General features: G+C 42.0%; 3 protein-coding genes across 7 annotated transcripts; all 3 read left to right on the top strand.

The window, feature by feature from the left end:
- The first annotated feature begins 574 nt into the window (after window positions 1-574).
- ube2d2 (ubiquitin-conjugating enzyme E2D 2 (UBC4/5 homolog, yeast)) lies at window positions 575-14,253 on the top strand. 2 transcript variants are annotated; one of them, XM_028589108.1, is made up of 8 exons: window positions 575-850; window positions 2,622-2,685; window positions 8,486-8,517; window positions 9,114-9,191; window positions 9,378-9,483; window positions 9,766-9,859; window positions 12,892-12,978; window positions 13,609-14,253. In XM_028589108.1, exons 1-7 carry the CDS (start codon window positions 827-829, stop codon window positions 12,935-12,937), a joined length of 444 nt encoding a protein of 147 aa, XP_028444909.1. In that variant the 5' UTR covers window positions 575-826; the 3' UTR covers window positions 12,938-12,978; window positions 13,609-14,253. The 2 variants fall into 2 exon arrangements, with proteins under 2 accessions (XP_028444909.1, XP_028444908.1); XM_028589107.1 differs by having other exon boundaries at window positions 12,892-14,253.
- Window positions 14,254-15,264: 1,011 nt separating this feature from the next.
- On the top strand, window positions 15,265-19,859 carry zgc:110843 (CDGSH iron-sulfur domain-containing protein 1). The gene is made up of 3 exons (XM_028589441.1): window positions 15,265-15,472; window positions 17,479-17,681; window positions 18,853-19,859. The coding sequence occupies exons 1-3, from the start codon at window positions 15,418-15,420 to the stop codon at window positions 18,940-18,942; spliced, it is 348 nt and encodes a 115-aa protein (XP_028445242.1). The 5' UTR covers window positions 15,265-15,417; the 3' UTR covers window positions 18,943-19,859.
- Window positions 19,860-20,152: 293 nt separating this feature from the next.
- Window positions 20,153-24,775, top strand: cxxc5b (CXXC finger protein 5b). Of its 4 annotated transcripts, none has more exons than XM_028589611.1 (3): window positions 20,153-20,497; window positions 22,047-22,312; window positions 23,165-24,775. In XM_028589611.1, the coding sequence occupies exon 3, from the start codon at window positions 23,381-23,383 to the stop codon at window positions 24,263-24,265; it is 885 nt and encodes a 294-aa protein (XP_028445412.1). In that variant the 5' UTR covers window positions 20,153-20,497; window positions 22,047-22,312; window positions 23,165-23,380; the 3' UTR covers window positions 24,266-24,775. The 4 variants fall into 4 exon arrangements, with proteins under 4 accessions (XP_028445412.1, XP_028445413.1, XP_028445414.1 ...); XM_028589612.1 differs by having other exon boundaries at window positions 20,153-20,502; XM_028589613.1 differs by lacking the exon at window positions 20,153-20,497 and adding an exon at window positions 20,896-20,945.
- The last annotated feature ends 460 nt before the right edge of the window (window positions 24,776-25,235 follow it).

The raw sequence follows: 25,235 nt of genomic DNA, 5'->3' as shown, positions 1-25,235 counted from the left end.
ACATTATATCAATTAGTTAAGGGCCAAACATTCTCTGGTCCAAGTTCCAACTACTCGGATGAGAGGATTTGCTGCTTGTGATGGGCATTTTTCACTATTTCTGACATTTCATAAACCAAACAATTAATGGAGACAGAAATTGACAGATTAATCAATCATGAAAATAATGGTTACTTGCAGCCCATTATGTGTTCCTCTCAGTGGAGCCTGCACATAAGTCAGTCAGTACTTTGTATCTATATTTTTGTTTTTCTGTATTTATTGTTTATTTCATATTATTATTTAATATTTGTTGTAATGTTTGTTTGTTCGTTCATTCACCAAGGCAAATTCCACATAAGTGTACTTATTGTGGCAATAAAACCTTTTCTGATTGTGATTCTGATTTTGTGGGCCTGCATTTTTTACCTAACAGGTGCAGTTTAATTTATAGTATGAGAATAGAGTACAGCCAAGTCGGACAATTTCAAACATAATTTAGTCGGTTTAGTTACTAAATCACCAGGTAAGTCCATTTGGAATAATGGCGATGGGGCTTTTATTGTGAAGAGTTGAGTTCGGAAGTCTTGTCGTTGTTGCTGCTGGCAGATCCCAGGCCGCAGTGATTTGGTAGCCGCTGCAGTAGGAGGAAGGACCGCGGTTCTACCCCTTCTATCTTTCAGTTTCGTCTCGAAATTCTATCGGTGGTTCCTTCTTGTAACGATCGGTAAATTGAGTGTACAGCAACAGTGTTCTATGAAAACTAAGTCGTAGTATTACCAACGGACAGTGATACCAATCGCCATTTTAATCGCACGTTTTCCCTGACAGAAGCGCTAGCACAACAATGGCTCTGAAAAGAATTCACAAGGTAAGGAAGTGAACGACGAGGCCCAGGCTTTCGCAGTTTCGTTAGGGATTTAAATCCAAGGCTGGCCATCTGATGAGTGTCTGTCGGGTTTATTAAACTGAGAATAAAACAAAAATACTGACTAAATAACTCGGGCTTGGTTTCAACGGCCAGCTAACGGTATCTGAGTAGCGGGTGACGCCGCCTGTATGACTGGTTCACCAGTGCTGCTACAGTTGAACCGTTACTAACCTTAGCTAACCGTTATTAAGCTTATTTTCGTCGTGTTACTTCGGTTCACCATCGATGTCTCTAGTACGGGATATAACGAAATGTTTTAGCTAACGTTAGCTATGCCGGTTACTAGGTAACGTTAGCGATATTAGCGGTGTGCTAGCTGTTTCTAGCTAGCATTATCTGTCCCGGTGGTTGCTAACTTGGATAAGCTAAATGCTTCTTCTGATCAAGCTAACGTTAGCTTACTACATGACGCTAATGTTACATCTTCACAGTAAATTAACGGTAGTTTCTACTCGTTTGGTGTGTCTGCTATAATTTATCTCCATAGTAGTTCCCCTATGTGATAGTAAAGGTAGCTAGCTAACTGTATTTATTACAGTTACTTAAGCTTGTTTAACTCGGTCCTTGATTTGACAGATAGCTAAGTTGTCCGGCTAACATTAACGTTAGCTTAATTTAAGGGTACTCTCGCGCTTATTCTGTTAAGCGATTTGCCATTTTTAACTCTTTTTATATTAGTTAGTTAACTTTGTCGATGTTTTTGTGTTTGGATGTAAGTAGAATTTTAACAGCCTACAAGATAAGAATGGATGTAACCTAACGTTAAGCTATCGTTTACGTTATCTAATCCCTGTTTTTTAACGTTATACTGTCTTCGTAATGCACAACCTGTAAATTCGGTATTTTCAGTAACGTCAGTGGTGGAAAAAATAGTTGCGTTATTGGTTGTATTTGACATTATAATGGTATGTATTCGACAAAGGAGCAATACACAGCGGAACGCTAGTGATAACGTTAGCAGTTTGTCGCTGTGGTTAAGACAGGCCCCACGCGTTGTTCGCCTTTGATGCCATGATGTTGCTGACAGCAGGCGAGCAGCAGACCGTCATCATGCCGTTTGTTTGATCGAGTTAGCTGAATGTTGTGTTTTTGTCTCGTTGATTCCTCCAGTAACCTTAGCCTGTGTCATCATGTGGCTGACCAGCCAGCATAACGTTTCTCTCACTTGACATCCTGTGCTGTTGTTTGCACCATAACGTAACACTCGGCTGCACACAACGAGCTTCCACTCGGTTCACCAGAGTGTCTTGGTTATAGTAAAACCTCTGTTGTCATATCGTCGTGATCTCAGTTTGGCTGTCACATGTTCTACCTGCTGTACCTGGAGAAATGCTATTATGTAATAGCGATCGCTTCAGTAATCAAAGCTCACGGTGCTACTGTAGTGTTGTTCTGTCAGTAGGAATGGCCCTTTTTTAATTGTCACTGTTGCATTCAGACTTTGTAGCAACTGCAGTGGCACTGACCTTCGGATCTGTTTACAAACAGGGATTTAGTCAACTATACAGAGGGCTCATACAGAGCATGTTAAGTGGTATTTTAAAACAAAACAAAAAACATATTAGTTTCAGATTATTATCTTTTTTTCCCCACGAATTTCGTTTTTTTGTGTGTTGCCATTCCCATTTCTGTTATGTAGGTTAATGTTTGTGGAAACACTTGAAATACTGTGCAGGACCTCATCAACTGACTTGTCAAATGTTTGTCTCAGGAGTTGAATGACTTGGCACGGGACCCACCAGCCCAGTGTTCTGCAGGACCAGTAGGAGATGACAGTAAGTCCATCATCTCAACCGAAGTTGCCCTGGTAGCTGTGTGTGATGGGGGGGCTCAACATTGAGCAGTACTCAACAAATTCCTGTCTTACCCTTCCCTTATTCTGGCCAGATCATTCAATAAACAACTCAACCCGCATAAATAAATATTTCTTTAATAAATAATATATATATATATATATATATATATATATATATATATATATATATATATATATATATATATATATATATACACACACACACACACAAATGACACCGAAAGGAATGCCATATTCTAATGTATTACAGACTATGTAGTTTAAATCTGTCACCTGCAAGATAGCTATGAATTGTCTTCAGATCTGCGCCCTCGGGTTAAAAAATTATGATTTATCTGATTAGTTTGGATCGGTAAAACTGCCCACAATATTTCAATTTACACAGACTGCAACTCAAATACATAACAAAATGTTTCAAGCCTAAGTATTGTAACTTGCAAAGGAAAATGAAAGCATCAGTGAATGGGCTGGCTTTTTATATAGTCCAGGGCATTTAACTAAATTAAGGAAGTACCTCTGTTTTTTGAGTAAGCAGATCCAGGAAATACCGACTGTAGACTGCCTCTTGTGAAAATACTGATTCATTATAATAGCAAAATATTCCCAACTCTGTTGCCACATGTCTGTGTCATTTTTGGTTGCAATGAATGTATGCAGGGTCAAGTGCCAACAACTGAAATCGCTTTAGCTTAACAGTGTGACCAAGAATTAGTTATATTATTACAATTTGGCATAACTCAATAAAATCAACAATTACCATCAACAGATGTGGTCCTTAGGACCTTAGATAATGTTAGCAATTAAGAAATGGCGATTATGTAAAAATATAGATAATTAGACAATTATGTAATGATTGTTACATGCCTAGTTTCAAGTCATTTTTTTTTTTATTATATATTATTGGTATTGTTAAATGATCAAGCAATAATGGATTGAAGTCATTGTCCCATTGTGTAATAAGCATGTCACAGTATCCTGGTAGTCTAGGTTATGTGTTGAATGTGTATGGGGAACGACACAATATCATGAACGCATATCTCAAGCAGTTTAGTAAAATAACCCTTTGAAAAATAATCACCTTTTGTGTATCTTGTGATTTTGTTGGTACTCTGTCAGAAAGGCCACATTCTGGTGCTGTGTTTGACTGTATTACATTGAAAGGTGATTCTATATTTTAGGATTTCCCCCAACTTCACCTGTCTGCCCATCTTATATTTACTGTTTATGGGGAGGACCAGGCCTGTAACAATTATTACATAATTGTCTAATCACCATGTATCACATTATCGCTGTTTCTTTGTTTCACCGCAATTAATTGCTAACATTATCTAAGCTCCTAAGGGATATGACTGTTGATGGCAATTGTCAACTTTATGTTGATTTAAGAAAAAACTCAATGTTTTATGATAAAGAGGCACAGTTTACTTTCTAGGCAGTGTACCTGTGTTATTACATTATCTGGGTCACATGACAGTCACATAACCAAAAGATGTACCCTGGGATTCATTCAAAACTTATTTGTTAGAAAAAGTAATAAATAAATGAATCTTTTTAATGTTGACCGAAAGACAATTATATTGTTAATCACAATTATTTCTGAGAAGATTTAATTGTACAGCCAAATTTGGAATTGTTACAGCTCTAGAGAGGACCAAATAAGAGTATTATGGGTGTAGTGTCAATCCCTTGTATATGCCCGCACGTTAACGTAAGAAAGCTTTAGGCTAAAGAACAAACCTGCTGCAAGTTTTGTGAACTTCACGAATGTGGTGCAATGCACAGACAAAGAGAGCCCTCTACCTAGCTTATATAATTACATCTTTTGATCATTCATAGTTTAGATTTATGGCTATTTTCATGTTTTTCTGCTGTGGTGATAAACAACAACCATCAATGAGCGGAAGTTTACTGACAGATGCATTACTGTTCTCTGTGTTTTGTTTTGTTTTTTTAAACCCTTCAATGTAAGTAACCCAAACATGAAGCCTTGTATTGACTCTGTCCACTGTCTGTAATGAGAGCCACATCTTTTCTGTCTGAAGAAAGGCACCGTGCTGCTGATAACATAGTTGCAGTGAAGGTAACGCAGATATGTTGCTGCGATGTAGGCACAGTGTTCAGGCTGGGTATCGCCAAGGATTTCCCTAATCATTTCGATTCCGCGTCACAAGCTCGATTACATTTTCGATTCAGTAATATTAGGTTAGGGAAGTTTCATTTACCAATTTTGCTTGAATATAAAAGATTCTCAGAGAACCTAATGCTGGAAGTTTCACAAGCAAGATATAATGCACCAGGTTAATGTTTAATAATTATCCACCCAAAAAATTTAGTTTAAAGTACTTATACAGCCATGGTGCAGAGGCATATATTAAATGATGCACCGATTACAACTTTCTAGGCCGATTTCATTTTTTCTAACCACTTTACAGCACACACAAATATTTATTTTCTGTCTTTTATTTAATAGAACATTTTGCAAAGAACAGAACATTTTTTGAACAGTTAATGGATCACTATAAAATAGAACTAATATAAATTACTCCTGGTGTGGGAAATTCACACACATCTAAGGTGCAACATTAGAACCATTTTCTTCTTTTCACATCCAATACCAAACTAAAAAAATGTGATTTGGGTTTTTGGTGTCGTCCCTCCACGCCCTACTTTTTCCTTGCAGGTGTTGCATATTGCAAAGTTGTTATCTTCTGCACACACGCTGAAGAATTTCCAAACAACTGACATGTTGCAAGTTAATTCACGAGGTTCCCTACATGTGTGAGACAGGCGCTTCACACCGCGAGCGGGTACGCTCGACGCACGGCGGAGAAGCTGAGAGAAAAGAAAAAGAGGCTGTGTGTGTGTGTGTGTGTGTGTGTGTGTGTGTGTGTGTGTGTGTGTGTGTGTGTGTGTGTGTGTGTGTGTGTGTGTGTGTGTGTGTGTGTGCGCGCGCGTTTGTGCGCGTCCTTGAGAACTGTAACTCATATAACTTATGTTGTCAGTTAATTGTGGTGTTGACCGGCATGAAATCGGCATATGTCAGACTGACCTCCCGTCACCGGTCATGGCCGAGCACGTGAAAACCGGCCAATTCCGGTCTCCGGTCATTTCTACTTACAATACCAATTTTGCTTGAATATAAAAGATTCTCGGAGAACCTAATGCTGGAAGTTGCACAATCAAGAAGCAAACCTCAAATATATTTTTTTAATAATGCACCAGGTTAATTTTTACATTAATAATTCCCCCACTTATACAGCCATGGTGCAAAGGCATATATTAAATGATCGATTTCTGGATTTTATTAAGCAATATCAGATCACTCAAAGATTGGCTGCAAGTGGTGAATTGATTATTTTAACCCAGCCCACTCTTTGTCATCACAGTCACGTTCCATTTAACATTGGCTCAATCTGGTAGTAGTAGTAGTAGTATTTAGATATTTGATATTCCATTCCTTGCTTTTCAAAAGCAACATAAGATTAAACTTTTATTTTGACGATGTCAAGGTCTTGTATTGCCTTAGGTAATGATGTGATCACTTCCTTGTGTGTGTCCACACTGCTGGAATTAATACTTTCGAGTTTGGTTTGTACATGAAGAAACAGCTATCTGAATCATACGCAGTTTTGCCAAGTGCGAGCTGTATTGCACATGTCATTGGAATTCATTTTAAAAGAGCAATCTCTGTATTTGGTAGTGTGGAATTGTTTGGTTGAACTAACTAGCCATAGGAAGAACTTTACAAAACATGTAGTGTTAACATCACAATGGTTAGCTTAAGAATGGTTAACAGCCTGTGTAGTAGCTTGTTCCAGTGACATCAACTAACTTGTTTTTTCAATGGCATTACCAACGAGCGTGTAAGTACACAAGTGCTATTAGCGTCCTTGCTTTAAAGTGCTCATGTTATGCTCATTTTCAGGTTCATAATTGTATTCAGAGGTTATATCAAAATAGGTTTACATGGTTTAATTTTCAAAAAACACCATATTTTTTTTGTACTGCACATTGCGGCAGCTCCTCTTTTCACCCTGTGTGTTGAGCTCTCTGTTTTAGCTACAGAGTGAGATATTGCACTTCTATCCCATCTTTGTTGGAAGTCGCACATGCGCAGTACCTACGTAAGGACTACTAGCCAGTCAGAAGCAGAGTATGCGGGCATGCCCTGACAGTACCTAGGTAAGGACTACTAGCCAGTCAGAAGCAGAGTATGAGGGTGTACCATGCTAGCAGCTAGGTGAGCATTATAACGTGTGTTCCAAAGTGACCACGTTTGTCTCTGAAGTAAAGGCTGGACTACAGTAGAGCTGTTTGGAGCAGTTGGTGAACAGTGTTTTCTGTTGGAGATGGTAAGTCCCTTTGGGGGGGACTTTGGGCTTTTTCACTTTGTAAACCTATAACGTGCACAAAAAATATATATATAACACAATAAAGGAAAGGGAAAGAGCATAATATGAGCACTTTAAATCTGTTTGATAAAATGTGCAGGCGACATATTTGAACAGGTTTTTTTCTTTGTGTTGTTGGTGGTGTTACACTCAACATATTTGTGTATCTTTTAGTATAGGAGTTTTTCCATGACATGGTACCTGCTCGCCTCGACTCACCTTTTTTTTTGGTTTTCTGTAATGAAAAAAAGTCCCAAGTACCTGCCAACAGGTACTTTATTTAGTATCCCCTCCGTCCAGGTTCCAAGCGAGCTGAGGAGCTACCAAAAGGTGACGTGAAAACCTGCAGACTACTGATTGGTCAGAGAGAATCGTCACTAATCGCTGCATCGTCATTGCTGTAGCGACCGACAGGGGTGTCCTGAACAAACCCGCCATTTTTAAATAGTTTAGCCAACAGTTTTTTCTTTATTTTTTTGCTGCCTCCAGCTTCTTTAGAAACGGTGTCTTCTGGCCTCATGCCGAGAATCAAAAACAACACACCTTCGACGTTCTGTGTGTGTGTCGCGTTAGATCACGGCAGTTTCCTGAGGCGTTGCTATAACAACCAGCAGCGCTCGCCTCACGCATGAGGCAGTAATAAATCTACAACGGAAAAGCGAGGACGGGGCACCGCGGCCGAGCCGAGTAGGGCTGGTACTAGCGGTGGGTAAGCGCCGTGTGTGTGTCCCCCCTGGCACCTTTTCACACTAAAACGGCACAACAGAAAAATGTAGCAACACGTACAACGACGTGTACAAAGCAACATCGCTTTGTACATGTCGCTTCCTGTCAGCCAACATCAAATAAACCACTCAACTATAAACTGCAAGACAGTGCTACTTGTAACATAATTGCTGTGTTTTACAGTGCGTTATTTTTTTTTATTTTCTTTCTCTTTCAATGTGACATTTGTCCTCAGACCTCAACAGGATGCTAGAATTAGAGCACAGGTTTAAATGCTACCAAATCTACTTCTGAGGTTTTTTTTGTTGTCACAATTTGTGCTGTCCAAGCTTTTTAACATGATACCCCATGTCCAGCTAACGGTTTTCTTTTAAGCACTGCCTTTAATATCATTCATATAAGGAGCAATTTCTGAATGTAAATGTGAGTCCCCTGCCATTATATGACCCTTTTTAAAAATACCACTGCCAAGAATAGCTGTCCTGAGTTGCACTTTATGTAAGCGCCTGTTACCCAACCGTGTAAATAAACACACTCTCTTCATGCGATATTATATATTCTAACACTTCCCAGCCATGCATTGTGTTCATAGTGTTTCATAACAGTTTTCTCTCTTTTTTTTTTTTTTTTTTTTTGTTGCAGTGTTTCACTGGCAAGCCACGATAATGGGACCTGTAAGTATTCACTTATTGTATCTCACTGATTTAGTCAGCTACTGCTGGGGATCCAGCATTCACACACACATATATCAAGCAACTTAACTTAACCAATACAGCATCTGATAGTGCTGAGGCAACTAAATTTACTGCTTACTTAATCAATTTAATTCAGGAGAAGGTCAACGTTTAGTCAGACAACAGTGTTTCCCTAGGTTTGTTGAAGACTTGGGTGCACTTATTTAACGGGGGGTTAAGGGGTCCTTCCTTAAGAAAATTGTGTTTTTCAACATCATTTTGTACCTTTGCTATTACCATATGTGTCTCAAACGTTGGAAAAGCTAATAAATAACCCTCAGAAAGCTTAAAGACAAAACTTGCTAATGAAGTCCACTGGGGACCGACTACAATCATTAGATCTGATAAAAGGCATTTAGTCTCATTCATTTGGCTTAGGTGGTGCCCAAAATGAGTGCTGTGCCTCAGCTTTATAATGGTAGGGAGAACCCATCTCAGTTGACAGCAACCTTAGCATTTCATCTTTTTATATTCCATTTGTATGCATTTATTTCAGTCACTAATGAGTTGAGTGGGCTTCTCTTTCCCGGCATTAGAATGACAGTCCTTACCAGAGCGGGGTTTTCTTCTTGACCATACACTTCCCCACAGACTACCCCTTCAAACCGCCAAAGGTAAGCAAGACGTAGCTGCAAACAAAGAAGCAGCAAACATACACATACAGTAGTAACAGTGAAGCACACACAGTGCCTCTTGCCTGCCAAAACATGCCTCAGCTTTACATTATTCAGTTTCCTGTTGTTCCTCTCACCTGCCCCCTCCCCCCTACATTTCTTCTCTCTCTCTCGGTCTGTTTCCAGGTTGCATTCACCACGAGAATCTACCACCCAAATATCAACAGCAACGGCAGCATTTGTCTTGACATTCTGCGATCACAGTGGTCTCCGGCTCTCACCATCTCCAAAGGTAGGCTCTTTCTTACAGGTAAATGGCAGATGCTGCTGCCTTTTATAAACAGTATAACATAGACAGGGGAAACATGTCTTTTTTTTTTTTTTTTTTTTTTTTTTAATGAAAATGTTTCCCACAAATGATACAACATTCCTCACCCAGAGGTCTGGAGTAGTCTCAGCTTTCAAATTTCATATCAGTTAAATTCTGACATACATTCAGAGAATGTCTGTTTTTTGTTGTTTGTTTTTTTTGTTATTATTTGTGAATACTGATTGGTTAACTGGTCCATTCCAGTCCTCCTGTCCATCTGCTCTCTGCTGTGTGACCCAAACCCGGACGACCCCTTAGTACCCGAGATCGCCCGCATCTACAAGACGGACAGGGAAAAGTAAGTTATTAGCTCCAGGTTGTTATGTGCATCATTTGGACGTATTCCCGAATTTGTTTCCACGGCCTCTTAACATGACAAACCAGCCCACTCTGATAAAATGTCACATCTCCGCCCGGCATCGTTGAAGCTGCGCTTAGGCCTGTTCTGATCCACAACCTGGCAACTGATGGACACCAGCTCCATCTTGCTCATGATTATTGGTTTTAAAAACATTGGTACTGGCATAGAGTCTGCAGCGATCACAAGGGATGTAACACAAGTTGGAAAGATGACGATTTTGATAGCAACATTCTAGCAAATTCACATCAATTAGCCACATTTCTGTGTTGTCTTTTACATAGTTTGAAAGCCAAGATATACATGGAGTGTCGGTGTTTACGCATGTGTCCTCACACGTCAAATAATGGGAACAGGGTGCTTACTCTTCAAAAGTAATAAGTCTCTTAAGCCGGGCAGACACTGTACAGATTAGGCTGGATTTAAGCCCTGAATTGGTCACCTGAATCAGGCTGAATTTCTGCCATATCGGTTGTCATTTTTTTTTAGTGCAGTTTGAGGAGATTCACGGTGCCTGGGTACTAGCCTGAATGATCAACGCTCTGATTGGTCAAAGGGATTTCCCGCAGGTCAGAAATTTCGGTCGGTCGTCTTGCGGTTTGAGAAGTACCACGGTCAGATTTTCCCACACTGCTGCTTTCAAAAGATTTCCATTATGAACTGAACTTCTTTTTAATATTACTGAGAGTCATATTTTACACGTTGTGGCTCAAACTGTATGAGACTGCTGTGACATAAAGATGAAGTTTACTGCAGATCAGACGGATCGCATTGTCTACGTCTTCCAGCCATCCGTGGCTCCAGTTTTCCTCTTTCCATTCATAGAATTGCTGCCTTTTTCTCTTTTTGTCTACGTTGAGGATGCAGCCTTCTTTTTGAATAAACTTTATTGGAATTGTCGATGAACAAAACCGACTGGGGGCTCAATGTTTACATTAATGGCTGGCAACTAATCCATACAGTGTGAGCTTAAAAAGTCTCAGGTTCTGGCCGTTCCAAAAGTTAATTACAGGTGTCTGCTGAGGTTTCAGAACATTTAGTTATATTCCCGCCCCATATAAAGGTAGTTTTGACCATCTGAAGGTAGTAATTGTGCTTTCCCTCCCCTACCTGCTACTCTGAATGGACACAGAGCAACTTGAGAGCTCGAACTATATCACAAACAATCATTTTTACATTTCTTTTAGAAACATTTCTTACCAAGAAATTACTTTTACATTTGGTGTCATTAATCCATCTGGCTTTATCAAAGTAATGCAAAGTTCTGCACAGTTGCTACAGCTCAATTTGTGAATGTGTTATTTTTGTAGCTTTAAAACAGAATGGCAAGATGTGGCTGCTTGCAATGAGATAAATGTGCTTGCTTAAAATGGGAATAGACAAAAATGTGATACATGGATAAAAGAAATCCTCTAAAAAGCCCTTCAAATTGCCATGTATTTGTGGTTCATGGTTTTATTTCTTATCTCCTCCACCCAGTTACAGTCCATCTCACCTGCGGAGCGTGGAGTACAGTCTCGTGTTTACCTGCAATACTCGCGTTTTACTGCTCATGTTCACCATCTGTACTATGAAAACATCCCCTCCACTCAGTCAAATAAGTCAGAGTGCTGTCCTACATTTCCAGCACACCTTTTCTGTTTCTATCCCAGTTAAATCTCTGGGTCATTTGAAGACTAGACTCGGTTTGTGAAAGTTTACAGCCTGGCATGCGCTTATCTTATCCAGCTCTACTCTGTGTACAATGATTCAGCAAAAAAAACAGGAGGTGAATCGACTGACGACAAAATATGAATCGGGAGCTTCTCGACTGACGATGTGAACCATCGATGTTAGGGGGCTCGTATTATGCTTTTTGGCTTTTCCCCTTTCCTTTATTTTTATATATCTTTTTTTGTGCATGTTATAGGTTTACAAAGTGAAAAAGCCCAAATTCCCCCCCAAAGGGACTTCCCATCTCCAACAGAAAACACTGTTCACCAACTGCTCCAAACAGCTCTATTGTAGTCCAGCCTTTACTTCAGAGACAAACGTGCGTCACTTTGTAACACACGTTATAATGCTCGCCTAGCTGCTAGCATGGCACGCTCTCATACTCTGCTTCTGACTGGTTAGTAGTCCTTACCTAGGTACTGTTAGGGCACGCCCTCATACTCGGATTCTGACTGGCTAGTAGTCCTTACCTAGGTACTGAGCATGTGCGATTCCCAACAAAGATGGAACAGAAGTGCGATGCCTCACTCTGTAGCTAAAACAGAGAGCTCAACACACAGGGTGAAAAGAGGAGCTGCAGCAATGTGCAGTACAACAAAAATATGGTGTTTTTTGAAAATTAAACCTATTCTGATATAACCTAAATACAATTATGAACCTGAATATGAGCACTTTTAAGGTGGCAGCCGTCAAATAATGTGCCTTTTTTACTATTAAAGTTTTACATTATTATTTTGGCTTCATTAGGATGCTGCTTATCAATCACTAGATTTTTTTGCTGTGGGGTTAGTACACCTCTGCGCTTACAGGACGTGGTAAACAAAACCAATAACGGCTCTTTTGCCTTTTTGTCCCCTTTGGTATCACTTACCAACAAGCTTAATAAACCTAATCAGGGCAGTGAGAATGGCTATTATTTGGGTTGTACCATATCTGTGCTAACTGGCCAGCAGCATCAACTCCGGCAGTTTTCTGCAGTAGGAAGGGGACATAAAGACAAACCTGCTGGAAAAATTGGTGCAAGCTGGCAGAGCTGTATCTGCCGTTGTAGAGTTCCAGCCAGCTGGCATCTCCGCTGCTGCTTCAAGGACAGCAGCAAAACTTATGATGTACACATGGAAATGAATGAGTGACAGTGTCACAGATTCCCTACAGTAAAAGATGTAACAATATTTTGATCTTTTTGTAAAGCAAAACGACTAATAACTCCTTCTCCCCTCTCTCTCTCTCTCTCTCTCTCTCTCTCTGCTTGTTCACAGGTACAACAAAATAGCTCGGGAATGGACACAAAAGTATGCAATGTAGTGTTGGGGTAGAATCATGGCCAACCACCTCTACGACATAAGGTTAGGGGAGCTTCAGACATAAAGAGAAAACAAACAAAACCATTCAAACAAATGAGAAGTTTAAAACAAGATCTTGTTGGTTTCCATTGGAGTGCTTTCTTTGAGCCACCCCTCCCCTTCACCAGAGTACCTGTAAAACTCCCTCTGCCCCTCCTCTCTCTCTCTCTCTCTCTCTCTCTCTCTCTCTCTCTCTCTCTCTCTCTCTCTCTTTTCTTCCTCTCCCTGTTTGACTCTCCTTTTCCTCTCCTCTCAGCTCACTGCCCACCCTCCAGTGTACATATTGTCAACTTGCAATGGCAACACCCATCGGCCCCTACTCCCTCTTCACCTCCTACCTCCCCTGTGACCTCTGGCCCTATCTCCTGACTCCAGTATTTCGTTACATTTTGTCACCGTGCAGGTTGGGCTGTCGCACCCCCTAACCCCCCCCCCCTTTTTCCTATACACACCTGCATCCCACCTTCCCCCGACGGTAATCACTAAACGCATTCCTTTTGAGCATCTGTAAAACTTTGAGGGGACCTTCTTTTTTTTTTTTTTTTCTTTATTTCCCTATTTCTTTAGGGGAGTAGGGGACAATAAGATGGAGGGACTTTTACACTCTGCACCCTTTTCTTGTTTTGTTGTCAGATAATTCCCATCCGCAGAGGTGACAATTCAAGAAGGCAGTTTGTTTTCGCACGCGAGTCGAAGGGCACTCTGTATTTTATACAATGAATACTCAAAAGAAATCATTGCAAGCTACGTTAAAATGGAACCGATGCACGTAGCCTATTTTGGTCTTCTGTTGGATTCTATGAAAGGACTTGAATTTATCCCCACACTTCCTGCTCCTAACTCCCACCCCACCCAAGTTGACCCCTTTGTACACACAAACACACACCTAGACACACATGCACGCACAATTGTAAACCCGTGTCATGTCACCACCAACCAACTTTTCTTCATTCACAAAGTGGAGGTTCTGGTCTGGACCAGGTATTTAAGCAATTTATTTTCCTTAGTTTAACCTGTGTTTTTATCTCCTCCCCCACCCCTCCCTCCCCATAACTCTTTAGGTTGCTTTTTTTTTTTTTTTTCTTTCCTTTTTGTTTTTGTTTTTTTTTGCTATTGTTAAATTAGAGGCTAACATCTTAAATGGCTATGGGACTGGCTTGGGCTCTGGGTGCGAGAAGAACCCACTCTTCTTGCACAAAACCTCTGTATATTGAATTACCTGAGAGGCTCGTTGAGCTTTGTGTGTTGATTAAACTGTGTAATAAAAAAACCCCATGATTCCTGTGTTGACTCACTCTCCCTTTTGGAGGACATAACCGAGGTAAGAAAGGGGCACGAGAAGCTGCAGGATACCTGCGCCATGACCACACAGCATCACTGTTAGATAGTTAACATTCTTTGTGGATATCGGGGAATGTCTGGTTGGAAAATAAAACTACTGGAACTTAAAGGTTTTTAAAATAGTTCAGAATGAATGATCACAAGCTGTGGGAGATGGTAGTTACAGAATATATATATATTTTTTATTATTTAAATGTCTGTGACAGTAGGTCGTTTTGCTGCCCTCTGGTGGTGCTTTTGTGTACAGTAATCTGAGTACATTAAATTTCGGTTCATGGCGATTCCGTGTTCATATATCAATTATTTGCTAAAGATGGACACGTTTTTTTCTGTTAAAATAAGTTTATCAAGTGAAATCCAGAAAGGACTGTTGTGGCTCATCACATTTACGTGGTTCAAGAGAAATAACTTATTCTCTGCCAAAGCCTCGCAGCCATCAAGATGATTCTCCTCCAACGGAAACCTTTTGGCTTTAACCGTCGTGGCCTGATGTGCAAGCTGTGACAAACGACCGTTAAATAAAGCATCGGTTATTCATAAAATTATATGAATTAAAAAAATTTTTTTAAATAATCTTTATTGGAACGTAGAGGCACATGCAACATTTTAACACCGTTTGAGCAAGCTTCGCCGGTGGAGGCTGTGAAATGTATTCTCTTGTCCCTGTTTACGTGGTTAAAAGTTAACTTTCACAACAACAACAAAATACTGGATTTCGCGTGGACACGAGATATTCGTAAAGGTTCACGTGAATCCCTTTGCATCTTAAATATCTTGACTAAGAAAATTAAAGTATCAAATCCTTATACATCCGTGATCTATTTGAGATGATCGTTACAGTTCAGTCCTCAAACGGCACCAAAGCGAAGCCGGAAGTACGCTGGAGGAGGGGTTTTGCTCCGATCTGTCCTCCTGGCATTATGTCACTCCCTTCTCCTCAGCCCTGATTGGCTGCTGCACAGTGACGTCGGGAGCCGAGCACGGTGCTTGCGGAGCTGACAGAGCTCCGATATAAAGACTCCCCGGTTGACCTTGCTTGTAGCGCTGACTACAAACAACACACCGTCCAGGAAACACACACCAACCCCAAGTTTACCAGCTATGTCACACATGTCAATGCCCGCCTTACCCAGGTCTGGATTCACGTTTTCGAAAGGTAAAGTATTCATTCAAGCTAGCGTTAAGGGAGTGTTTTCGTTTGCCGCTCAACTTAACGTAGCTAAACTTATCATGTCTGTGACCTAACGTTACCCAAGCCAAGTAACGTTAACAGCTAACGTTACGGTCTGAATTGTTTTGAGGCTACTGCGCGGTTGTATGGAGACTTCAAGTCAATTGAGTACATACATATTTAAAGGATTATCTAATTTATAAAGTTAGCTACTTATTGGTTGCACTGTCAACAACCGTTCCTTAGCTGGCTAACCGCCATGTAACGTTAGCTAGCTAACTGGCCAGTCAGGCGTGTTGGATACAGCCACATGTAGACGGTCACTCGGATAGTTCTTTTGCCCATCAGATAAGCCCATACTCGGAGGCGATCCCAGCATCTACAGCAGGAGTATCCTAACGCATCATGGCTACTAGCCTCTCTATCAAAGCAGCTAGCTAATCAGTGAACTTGCTGATCCGGACTGACAGCAGGGCCCCTGTTCCTCTTGTTTTACGACTCAACATCATGTGACGCTCAGTGGACCTGGATAATCCTCCTCGTTGCCTTGGAAAAAACGGTCAACATGAAAAGGCACTGCATCTAATGGACAAGAATTTATTAGAAATCCTATCTGATTATGCAACATTGCGAAGCTGTAGGAGGAGAGATGTATATAAGAGATAATGTGCTGCTGCCTATTTTAGCCAGGACCTTGAGAAGGAGATTTTTTAATCTCAATGGGACCTATCCTGGCTAAATAAAGGTTAAAGGAACACGGCGACTTATTGGGAATTAAGCTTATTCACCGTAACCCCCAGAGTAAGACAAGTCGATACATACCCTTCTCATCTCCGTGCGTGCTGTAATGCTGTCTGACGATTCCAGCATTAGCTTAGCCCAGCACAGATCCTGCAGGTAACTGGTTCCAACTAGCCTACTGCTCCAAATTGTGACAAAAGTGACAAAATAACGCCAACATGTTCCTATTTACATGTTGGGATTTGTAGAAATCTGGCGTGTACAAAAAACAACGTAACATGAGACACAGCCGTCTTCTAACAGTAAACAAACCGGGAACTATATTCTCAGACAGGCTTGCTGCGAGCATATCACTCCGCCCAAGTACTATATTCTTCCGCCTGAGAATATAGTTCCCGGTTTGTTTACTGTTAGAAGATGGCTGTGTCTCATGTTACGTTGTTTTTTGTACACGCTGTGACTCTACAAATCACAACATGTAAATAGGAACATGTTGGTGTTATTTTGTCACTTATTCGGAGCAGTAGGATTACTGGAACCATTCACCTGCATGTTCTGTGCTGGCCTGATGCCGCTGGAGCCGTCAGACAGCATTACAGCACACACGGAGATGAGAAGGGTATGTATCGACTTGTCTAACTCTGGGGGTTACGGTGAATAAGATAAATTCCCAATAAGTCGGCATGTTCCTTTTAAATAAATACTAAAGTAGTGCGGTATTAACCTTCCTGTCGTCCTCGGGTCAAATTTGACCAATTTTAGAAAGTCTCTATATCAAAAAATTGGGTTTCTTTCAACCAATTGAAAAATGATGTTCTTTAGTGTAAAATAAATGATCAGTTCAATACTTTCAATTAATTTGGGTATTTTATTAGATTTTATAGCATTTGAAAAAAATGGATAGGTTGAAAAAAGTGACAAAAATGCTTCAAAAACGTGGGGGAAGAAAAACAATTTTTTAAATTGACATACATCAGAAAAAGTGACAAACTTGGAAAAAAGTGACAAGTCAGAAAAAGCTTCAAAAACTTGATTTAAAAAAACAACAAACGTTAAAGAGAAGCTTCAAAATAGCCACAAAACTGTCAAAAGAAGACCAAAACATTGAGAGAAAAAAAAAAAAAAGGTTTTCATTTTGACCCAGAATGACAAAAAGCTGCGTGGTCGACGAAGCCAACACGAGGGTTTAACTGCTTTACCTAGCGCTAAAGAGCCAGTTTCTCTCTCTCTCTCTCTCTCTCTCTCTCCAGAGCATTTGGTGGTTGCCGTGCCGGTCGCAGTGGTTGCAGCTGTCGGCGGTTTCCTAGTCAGCCATTACCTGAACGGCCGGAGCTGTAAAAAGGGCCTGGTGAACACATGCATCAGTAAAGATAGCCCCAAAGTGGTCCACAGCTTCGACATGGAGGACATCGCCACCAAGGCTGTGTACTGCCGCTGCTGGAAGTCCAAGAAGGTGATTCCTCGGCAGCTACTTCAGGGCCATTCATAGCTAGGGTTGGGCATTGAGAACCGATTCCTACTTGGAATCGTTTCAAAAATTATGATTCCAGTGGAATCTCCTCTTTATTGGAATCGTTTGGAGGATTTGGTTTCAAATCTGATTATCAGTTGCAAATTTAAATGCGTAAGTTTTGGTTTCCGTAGCGGCCAGGCACTTGATATCTTACAGGCCTGGAGCACAGTAAGCGGTGCTCTAGTCTGGCTTTGTTTTACACCCGGTAAAACTGCAACCCACCACTGAATCAAAATAAAACTTTCCTCTTATTTGTGAAATAAGCATGTGACGCGTTTCACCCCTCAAAGAATCAATAAGAACCGGAATCAAAAAGGAAGAATTGCAATTGGAATCAGAATTGTTAGAATCCAAAAGATGCCCGACCCTATTCATAACTGCACTTTAGCTTGGTGTTTGAGTAACTGTTATTGGGCATTCTAAGCTAGCAAAACCACTTCTCGGGGGTCCGAAACTCCCTTAGCGTTCCACAATTAAAGGGTGTGTGTGTGTGTGTGTGTGTGTGTGTGTGTGTGTGTGTGTGTGTGTGTGTGTGTGTGTGTGTGTGTGTGTGTGTGTGTGTGTGTGTGTGTGTGTGTGTGTGTGTGTGTGTGTGTGTGTGTGTGTGTGTGTGTGTGTGTGTGTGTGTGTGTGTGTGTGTGTGTGTGTGTGTGTGTGTGCCAGACTTTCACACATTGTTGCCTTTCTTTTTACATCCCAGTCAGTGATGTCACAGCCAGGCTGTTTTTTCCTTTGACTGCTAATGGAAATCTTCAGTTCTAACACCCCCTTCAACCCATAATGCTTAACATGCCAGAAGAAAAAGCCCGTCATTAGTGTTGGCTGAAGTGCTATGCATGCAGGAGTAAATTAATAACACTTTTTTTTTTTTTTTTTTTTTAGCTATCTGAATTAAACTGAGTGGGCAGCTATCATTTTGGGTAGAGGTCCCATTTTAACACTGAAATGAACCCAAGTGGTACTTGGGAGTCCTCGAAGTCCTTTTGCATAAACAATATCCACAATTTGCTTCATGGACGTAGAATAAAGAACAAGAAAAATCAAAAGTTTAACGTCCCTTAAGTCTTAACGACTTTTGTTTTTCCTCTAACGCGGCATGTTGTGCTTCCAGTTCCCTTTCTGCGACGGAGCCCACACCAAACACAACGAGGAAACCGGGGACAACGTCGGACCACTCATCATCAAAAAGAAGGACGCTTAAGCCACCCAGTCGGAGAGCCTCGCCCTCCCTTCACTTCTCATTCCCCTCACCCCCACCCTAGTTTTTCCCCTATCAGTTATCGTCATCATCGCAGTGTCACACTGATGGTGACGGAGTATGGCATTGTTGAAATTAAATCAAACCGTGGGTATTATTCATAGTCCAGAACAGAAAAGTGCTGAAAAATGTTGCGTATTTTGATTTCATACGTACGCCACGCTGTTTCCACATGAAATGGCTTTGAAATCAAAGGTCCTTTTTTTGAGCGGAGATAAGGAAGGGACTTTGACAATCAGCACAGTCAGACATGAGGTGTTGTGACTGGGCAGTTGCATTTTGACCTACTTATTTACAAGAGTTTTTTTGTTCAAATTCTCCCTGGACCTGATATAAGTGAGTCGGTTTCATCATGCAGGCATTGTACCTTCACATCTGGTGTCACCTGCGTCCCCCCCCCCCCCTTCCTCCTTCACTCCTCCTGGGGGTGGAGCAGGTGGTCGAAAACCTGATCAACTGGCAACTCTTGGTCTCAAGTCAGCCCGTTCTTTTTGAATTCAGCCAAGGCCTTCTATTTAAATCTACAACCCACGAACCCAGAGTCCAAAACAATGCACACAACCCATGTGAATGTTACAGGTTATGATTTTTGAGAGCTGCTTAGTCAGGAGAAAAACAAAAAAACGAAATAATAATAATAATCCTCTCCAATCTCAAAGTGTTGAAACACTATCTGATGTTTGTAACCCGTTACTGTCTGCTTTCTGGGGAAACTTGTATTTAATCTGTACTGTTCAAAAGTCTGCTTACAAAGGATATATTTAGCTTTTTTCATTAGATTTATTTTCTACTGGCTGCAGTGTGTCTGACTTGATTCATTGTTCTGTATATTGTGAATAAAACTTTATTGAGTGATCGGATTTGTAGCCTTCGCATCATTTATTTTTCAGGAGGGGGTTGTAGCGAGGCCCAGGGGCCAAACTGTACATTAGTTTGTTTTTTAACCACAGGATCAAATGCACGTCGCCGAACAACTTCACCTCTGTTAGCAGTGAGGCGGAGCAGTGTGGATTAACAGTGGGCAGGGATAATGAGTAAACAGCCCTGTGTGGTGACTGCAGTGGGACCTGTGTGTGTGTGTGTGTGTGTGTGTGTGTGAGAGAGAGAGAGAGAGAGGCCTTGGCTGAAGGTGAGGGGGGGGTGGGGATGCCGTGCTGCAGTGTCCACCAGCACCAGTGGCCATTTTAAGATGTGGCAGTATTTGTGGTGACCACTAGGAGACGCTGTGTTTACACGGATAGTCCAGGCCAGACCGTGAACGCGAGTACGGTGGGCCCCTGCTCCCATAGTGACACGTACACGCAAGTGCGCACACACACACACACAGAGACACGCACGAGGTATCTGGCTGCGTGCCAGATGCAACGGAGGGCTCTCACAAGAGGTGGACTGGACTCCGCCGTCCCCGTGTGAGAGGAGTCACCTTTAACGGGCAGCAGCGTCACAGAGGGACAGAACGGAGAACGGCGACGCTTTACAAGTGGAGGAACACTAGCATGTAGGGTAATTCATGCTAAATAGGCTAAAAAACTTTAGCAAGAACGCTGAGTATTTTTGGGGTGATTTGTTTAGTTATTTGTTCAATCATTCATGTGTTGTTTTTAAGCTTAGGTGACGTCATAATGTCGACCTGTTACACTGAAGCCAGCATAGAGACTTTTTCTTTTCTTTTTTTCACGGCAGACATGTTAACATGTCATAGTAGGAAAAGCACACAAAAACCATTAATGATGGCTGCATCCCACTTAGGAGAGGTCCTGGTATTGTGCATGCTGACTCACTGAACTAGCTTACTGGGACACTTGATGGAGTTGAGCCATCATTAAGGTTATCAATTCCAGCTGTGCTTTTCCTACTTTGACAAGTTAAAAATGTTTGCTGTGAAAAAGGTCTGTTGAGTTCAACGGTCATAACGTATGAATAGTGACCACCCCTGTAATGGAAAGGTATGTCGTGTGGATACTATAGGAAATACAAGTTTTTCTTTGTTCAGTTATTTTTGCGGTTAGCGTTTCTTAAAATGTAATGTTAAAACAGTTATGTATAGCGTCAACCTGCTCAAAGACTCTTTTTTTTTTTAATTTATTTTTTATTTTTTTTATTTATTTTTTTAGGCCTACATCATATTGTTGATCAATTTTGTGTATCAACAAAAGGATAAAGCAAATATTCACATCTCCCTTTTATTACTGCAATAAAGGCGTGTCACTAATTTACTACTGTGTACTAAGCTAATTAATAATATAATTAATGAATTATAAGTTTACAGAGGTGTTTTCACTGACCAAACAGGACTTAAGTTATGAATGAATTTAATTAGCATAGGCCTCAAAGACAATTTATTGAGACGCAGCCTAACATATGAATATAACTTCCCATTACAGGGATACTGCTATGGCTTTAGTGTAACATATGGTTGACATTATGACCTGGCATATGCTTTAATAGCAACAACGACAACAAATAAACAGTTGAACAAATAATTTCTAAATGAAAAATATTTTTCACCAAACACTTTATTTTTCTTTTAAGAATAGGTTGGATGCATTTAGGCCAGTCAAAAGGTGTAACGTACAGTTATAAAACTTATTTATGAATTGTTAGACAATTTCAGTCATCATCATCAAAAAAAAATGATTTTATGAAAACACCATGTTAAAATGTGAATATATATATATATTTGTTTTGTGATGCTTGAGTCTGGAATAGAGGATTTTATATCCTATAACAGAACATATTTTTTTTCAAGAAAATGTCAATAAATTCCAATAAACATTCCCAGAATTCTTGCAAATGTCCAAAGTTAGTAAATATTGTCCACGTCCTAAAAAGAACACACATTATAATGAGGATTCGATGATGTGTTGATTGACAATTTTATAGTGTTGCCATTGAAAGTTGTAGGCTATACCTTTAATAGCTAGGCTATTTCTCATGAAATAACAGGCTAATACGTGTTCCTTATTGGTAAAGTAGTAACGCCACTAGTGTAATGGACGAGTGGGACTTAGTAGCCTAATGCTGGGTTTTAATCTGTCATCCTATAGTGTTCCTACTGACAGCTGTCCGTGCATGTTGAAGTGTTCCTGTGGATGTGATGGGGGTCGCTCAGACCACGGTCTCGGCTGCAGAGTCCACTTCGCATTTTGAGCGACGCCCCCAAATTCCGTGCAGAGTGTTTGCAGACCCTCCGGGACGGAGAGGTGGAGGAGGAATCGGCAGCTCCGCCGTCCATATACACCACAATCAGCACGCCATTAGTTCATGACTTCATCATACGTGTGACAGGAAGAGTTCGGGCCCTATTTAGAAGGTAAGGGGGGAGAAGTTTAACCGATACTTCCTGTTGATTTGCGCTGTTTTTTGGGTTTGTCGCCTTTTCCTGCGCGCGGCGCCGTGTCGCAGCGACCGCTCGGACTGTGGTCAGCTCGCCGTGGCGTCGGTCGAACACCGTCTTCTTAGGTAACCTTAATCACGGTGAAATGATCGATCGGGTCTCCCGATCGACCCGTAAAAGTGTTCACGCTGTTGTCCTGTAACAACATATATGTCCCGTGTTTAACCGCTGGAGTAGATTTCTACAAATGTGGACATGGAATATATGCCTGGCTGGTCTTTTTTTATCCACAGCAACCGCATCGTTGCGCACCTCGCTCCTCGCCGTCGATACCAGACAAAAGACAGCCTGTTTTTTTTTTACGGTCCTCTATTTAGTCCTTCTCTGTTGAGCTTAAGCTTTTGGCTGGCACACATAACAGCAGTCGTCAAAATGTATTTGAAAAGCGCGCTCCACATTTGACCTGCGCATATGCGCATATCTTTGCATATTGTTGTCGCTCTGTTATTGATTGCATTGATATACCGTGAAATTCTTAAAGGGATACTGCCTCCTATATGCGGAAATCATGGGCAAGCCATGCACTGTCTGATACATGGCCCAGTTCATCTCTATTCAAGCAGTTTTCTACATTTCTATACATATATGTTATTTTTTCTTCTTCTATTGAAACAGATTCTCTACACTCTGCTTCTCTGACAGTGTTTACTGCCTCTGGCTGAGAAATATCTTCCAGTCTCGTCTCCTCTGTTTACTCTCTTTCTGTATTCGTCTCTCCCAACATTTCTATTCTTAACCTTCCTCTCTTCATCCCCCATTCATTTCTAGCTCTCCAGGACTCTGAGGCTGCTGCAGAGAATGGGAATAGGGACACAGGCCAAGGCTTGCCATTTTGGCTGAAGTAACAGCAGGACGGTTGTCAACCCCGCATCGGCTTCAATCCCCTTCTCCCTCACCTCTCCTCCCACACACACACACACACACACACACACACACACACACACACTCGCACAAGGACAGACACCCCCACACACAGCCACTGCTATGTCCACTGCCGTAGACATCGCTGGCCCTTCCTCCCCAGATCAGGCCCACAGCAGTGCTAAAATCCCCAATGAGCCACTGAGACCCAGCCTTAAGCGCTCCAACCACCCCTACGGCCTCTCCCATTACATCTCCAGCCCTTCCCCGGCCGTGGACGTCAAAGGCCTGATCCAGCCCTCCCCGGCCCAGCAGCGGGCTGCCCAGCCTGTGCACACCAAACCTCGCCGGGCCCCCTCCTGGCCTGACATGTGGGAGTCGCCCAGCGGGCTCCACCTGGCCCACGCCGCAGAGCTGCTGATGCGCGCCGGGCTGCTGGCTCTGACCCCTGCCACCACAGAGCAGGCCGGCCTGGGCGCACAGAGCAGCCAGCCCGCTAAAAGGGAGGCTGCAGAGGCAAAGGGGGACGGGGAGGGAGGTGGATCCGGGCCTGAGGAGGAGGAAGAGGACTCCTCTGGATGCGGCACTGACTTCCAACCCTTCCTGGGGGCTTGGTTCCCCTTCAGCCCCGCTCTGTTTCCCCTGGCAGGCTTCCAGATGGGGGGAGGCCACTGGAGGAGCGCGGCCATGGGAGCTGAGGGCATCGAGGGGCTGGTGGCCGAGGGCTACTCCCCCGGCTCTCTGGGCGGGGGCGGCGGAGGGAGAAGGAAGAGGAAGAGGTGCGGGGAGTGCGTACCTTGTCGGCGTCAGACGAACTGCGAACAGTGCAGCAGCTGTCGCAATCGCAAGAGGGGACACCAGATCTGTAAATACAGGAAGTGCGAGGAGCTGAAGAGGAAGCCGGGAGGTCCCGGGTTTGAGAGCAGAGTGTCCGGGTTTGACCTAAGGGGCTCCGACTTTACTTTGGGTCTGGCACAGGAGAGAGGCAACGGCGCCTTGGATGGATAGTAACGTATGCGGTGGCAGCATTTGTCAGAGGATCCTGGTTGGATGATTGTTGAGGAGCTGCAGTTAGTAAAAACACACAGGACACCATGATACCATACCCGGACTGTGGTTCAAAGATGTTTAATGAGGAGTATGCAGCTCCGTTTGAGAATGTCCACACTCGTTCCCATCCTTTCTTTTGACAATCAGTGAATTGGAGAGGAGAGAAAGAAGGATACCAATGTGTGTCAATATTTAGATGACGACAAAAATGCTGTAAATAGACTGTAAATAGCTGGAAAACATTATGTCTTTTTTTACATCCCTTTCCAGTTTGGATGTATTGTGTTTCAACATAAAAAAAAGGAGCCAAATTTTTTGTTTCTAATGGGAAGTTTTGTTTCTGTTGTTCTGACGTCACTGCATCAGTAAGAAATGAATAAGTTCAGCTGAGGCTAAATTATTTCATGTGCAACTTGTACTGTATAGCTCTGTTTGCCCTTTTGAAATAAAAGAAATTGGCCATGTTTACTTGTCTATAGGCTGGGTTTATACTACATCTGTGTGTGTGTGTGTGTGTGTGTGTGTGTGTTCATATTTAATTGGGTGTGTGTGTGTGTGTGTGTGTGTCTGTAAACCTCCGTGTTTCTGGTTGTACACGCACATGTTTTTGTGTGTGTGTGTGTGTGTGTGAGATGTGTGGATTATGAGTCACCTAATGGTGTGGCTGAGAGCCTTATCGCAACCCCACAGACACACAAACACACCTACATGCTGCCTTGGCTAGTCCAGTGCATGCACTCCAACACACCTGACACGCACACGCAATCACCAACACTCTCTCCTGGATTCACACACTGACGCAATTTCCCTTTTTTTTATTTATTTTTTTTTTTTTACACAAGTGGAGATCATATATAGACACAAACACATAAACAAAATACAGCCAGCTGGACTGAGGCTACAGGGTGGGTTTTTGCTTGTTGCCGTA

The sequence above is a fragment of the Perca flavescens genome, chromosome 10, assembly GCF_004354835.1.
Source record: "Perca flavescens isolate YP-PL-M2 chromosome 10, PFLA_1.0, whole genome shotgun sequence".
Classification (NCBI taxonomy): domain Eukaryota; kingdom Metazoa; phylum Chordata; class Actinopteri; order Perciformes; family Percidae; genus Perca; species Perca flavescens.
Note: the sequence above shows the minus strand (reverse complement) of the source record. Positions and strands in the feature narration are given on the sequence as shown.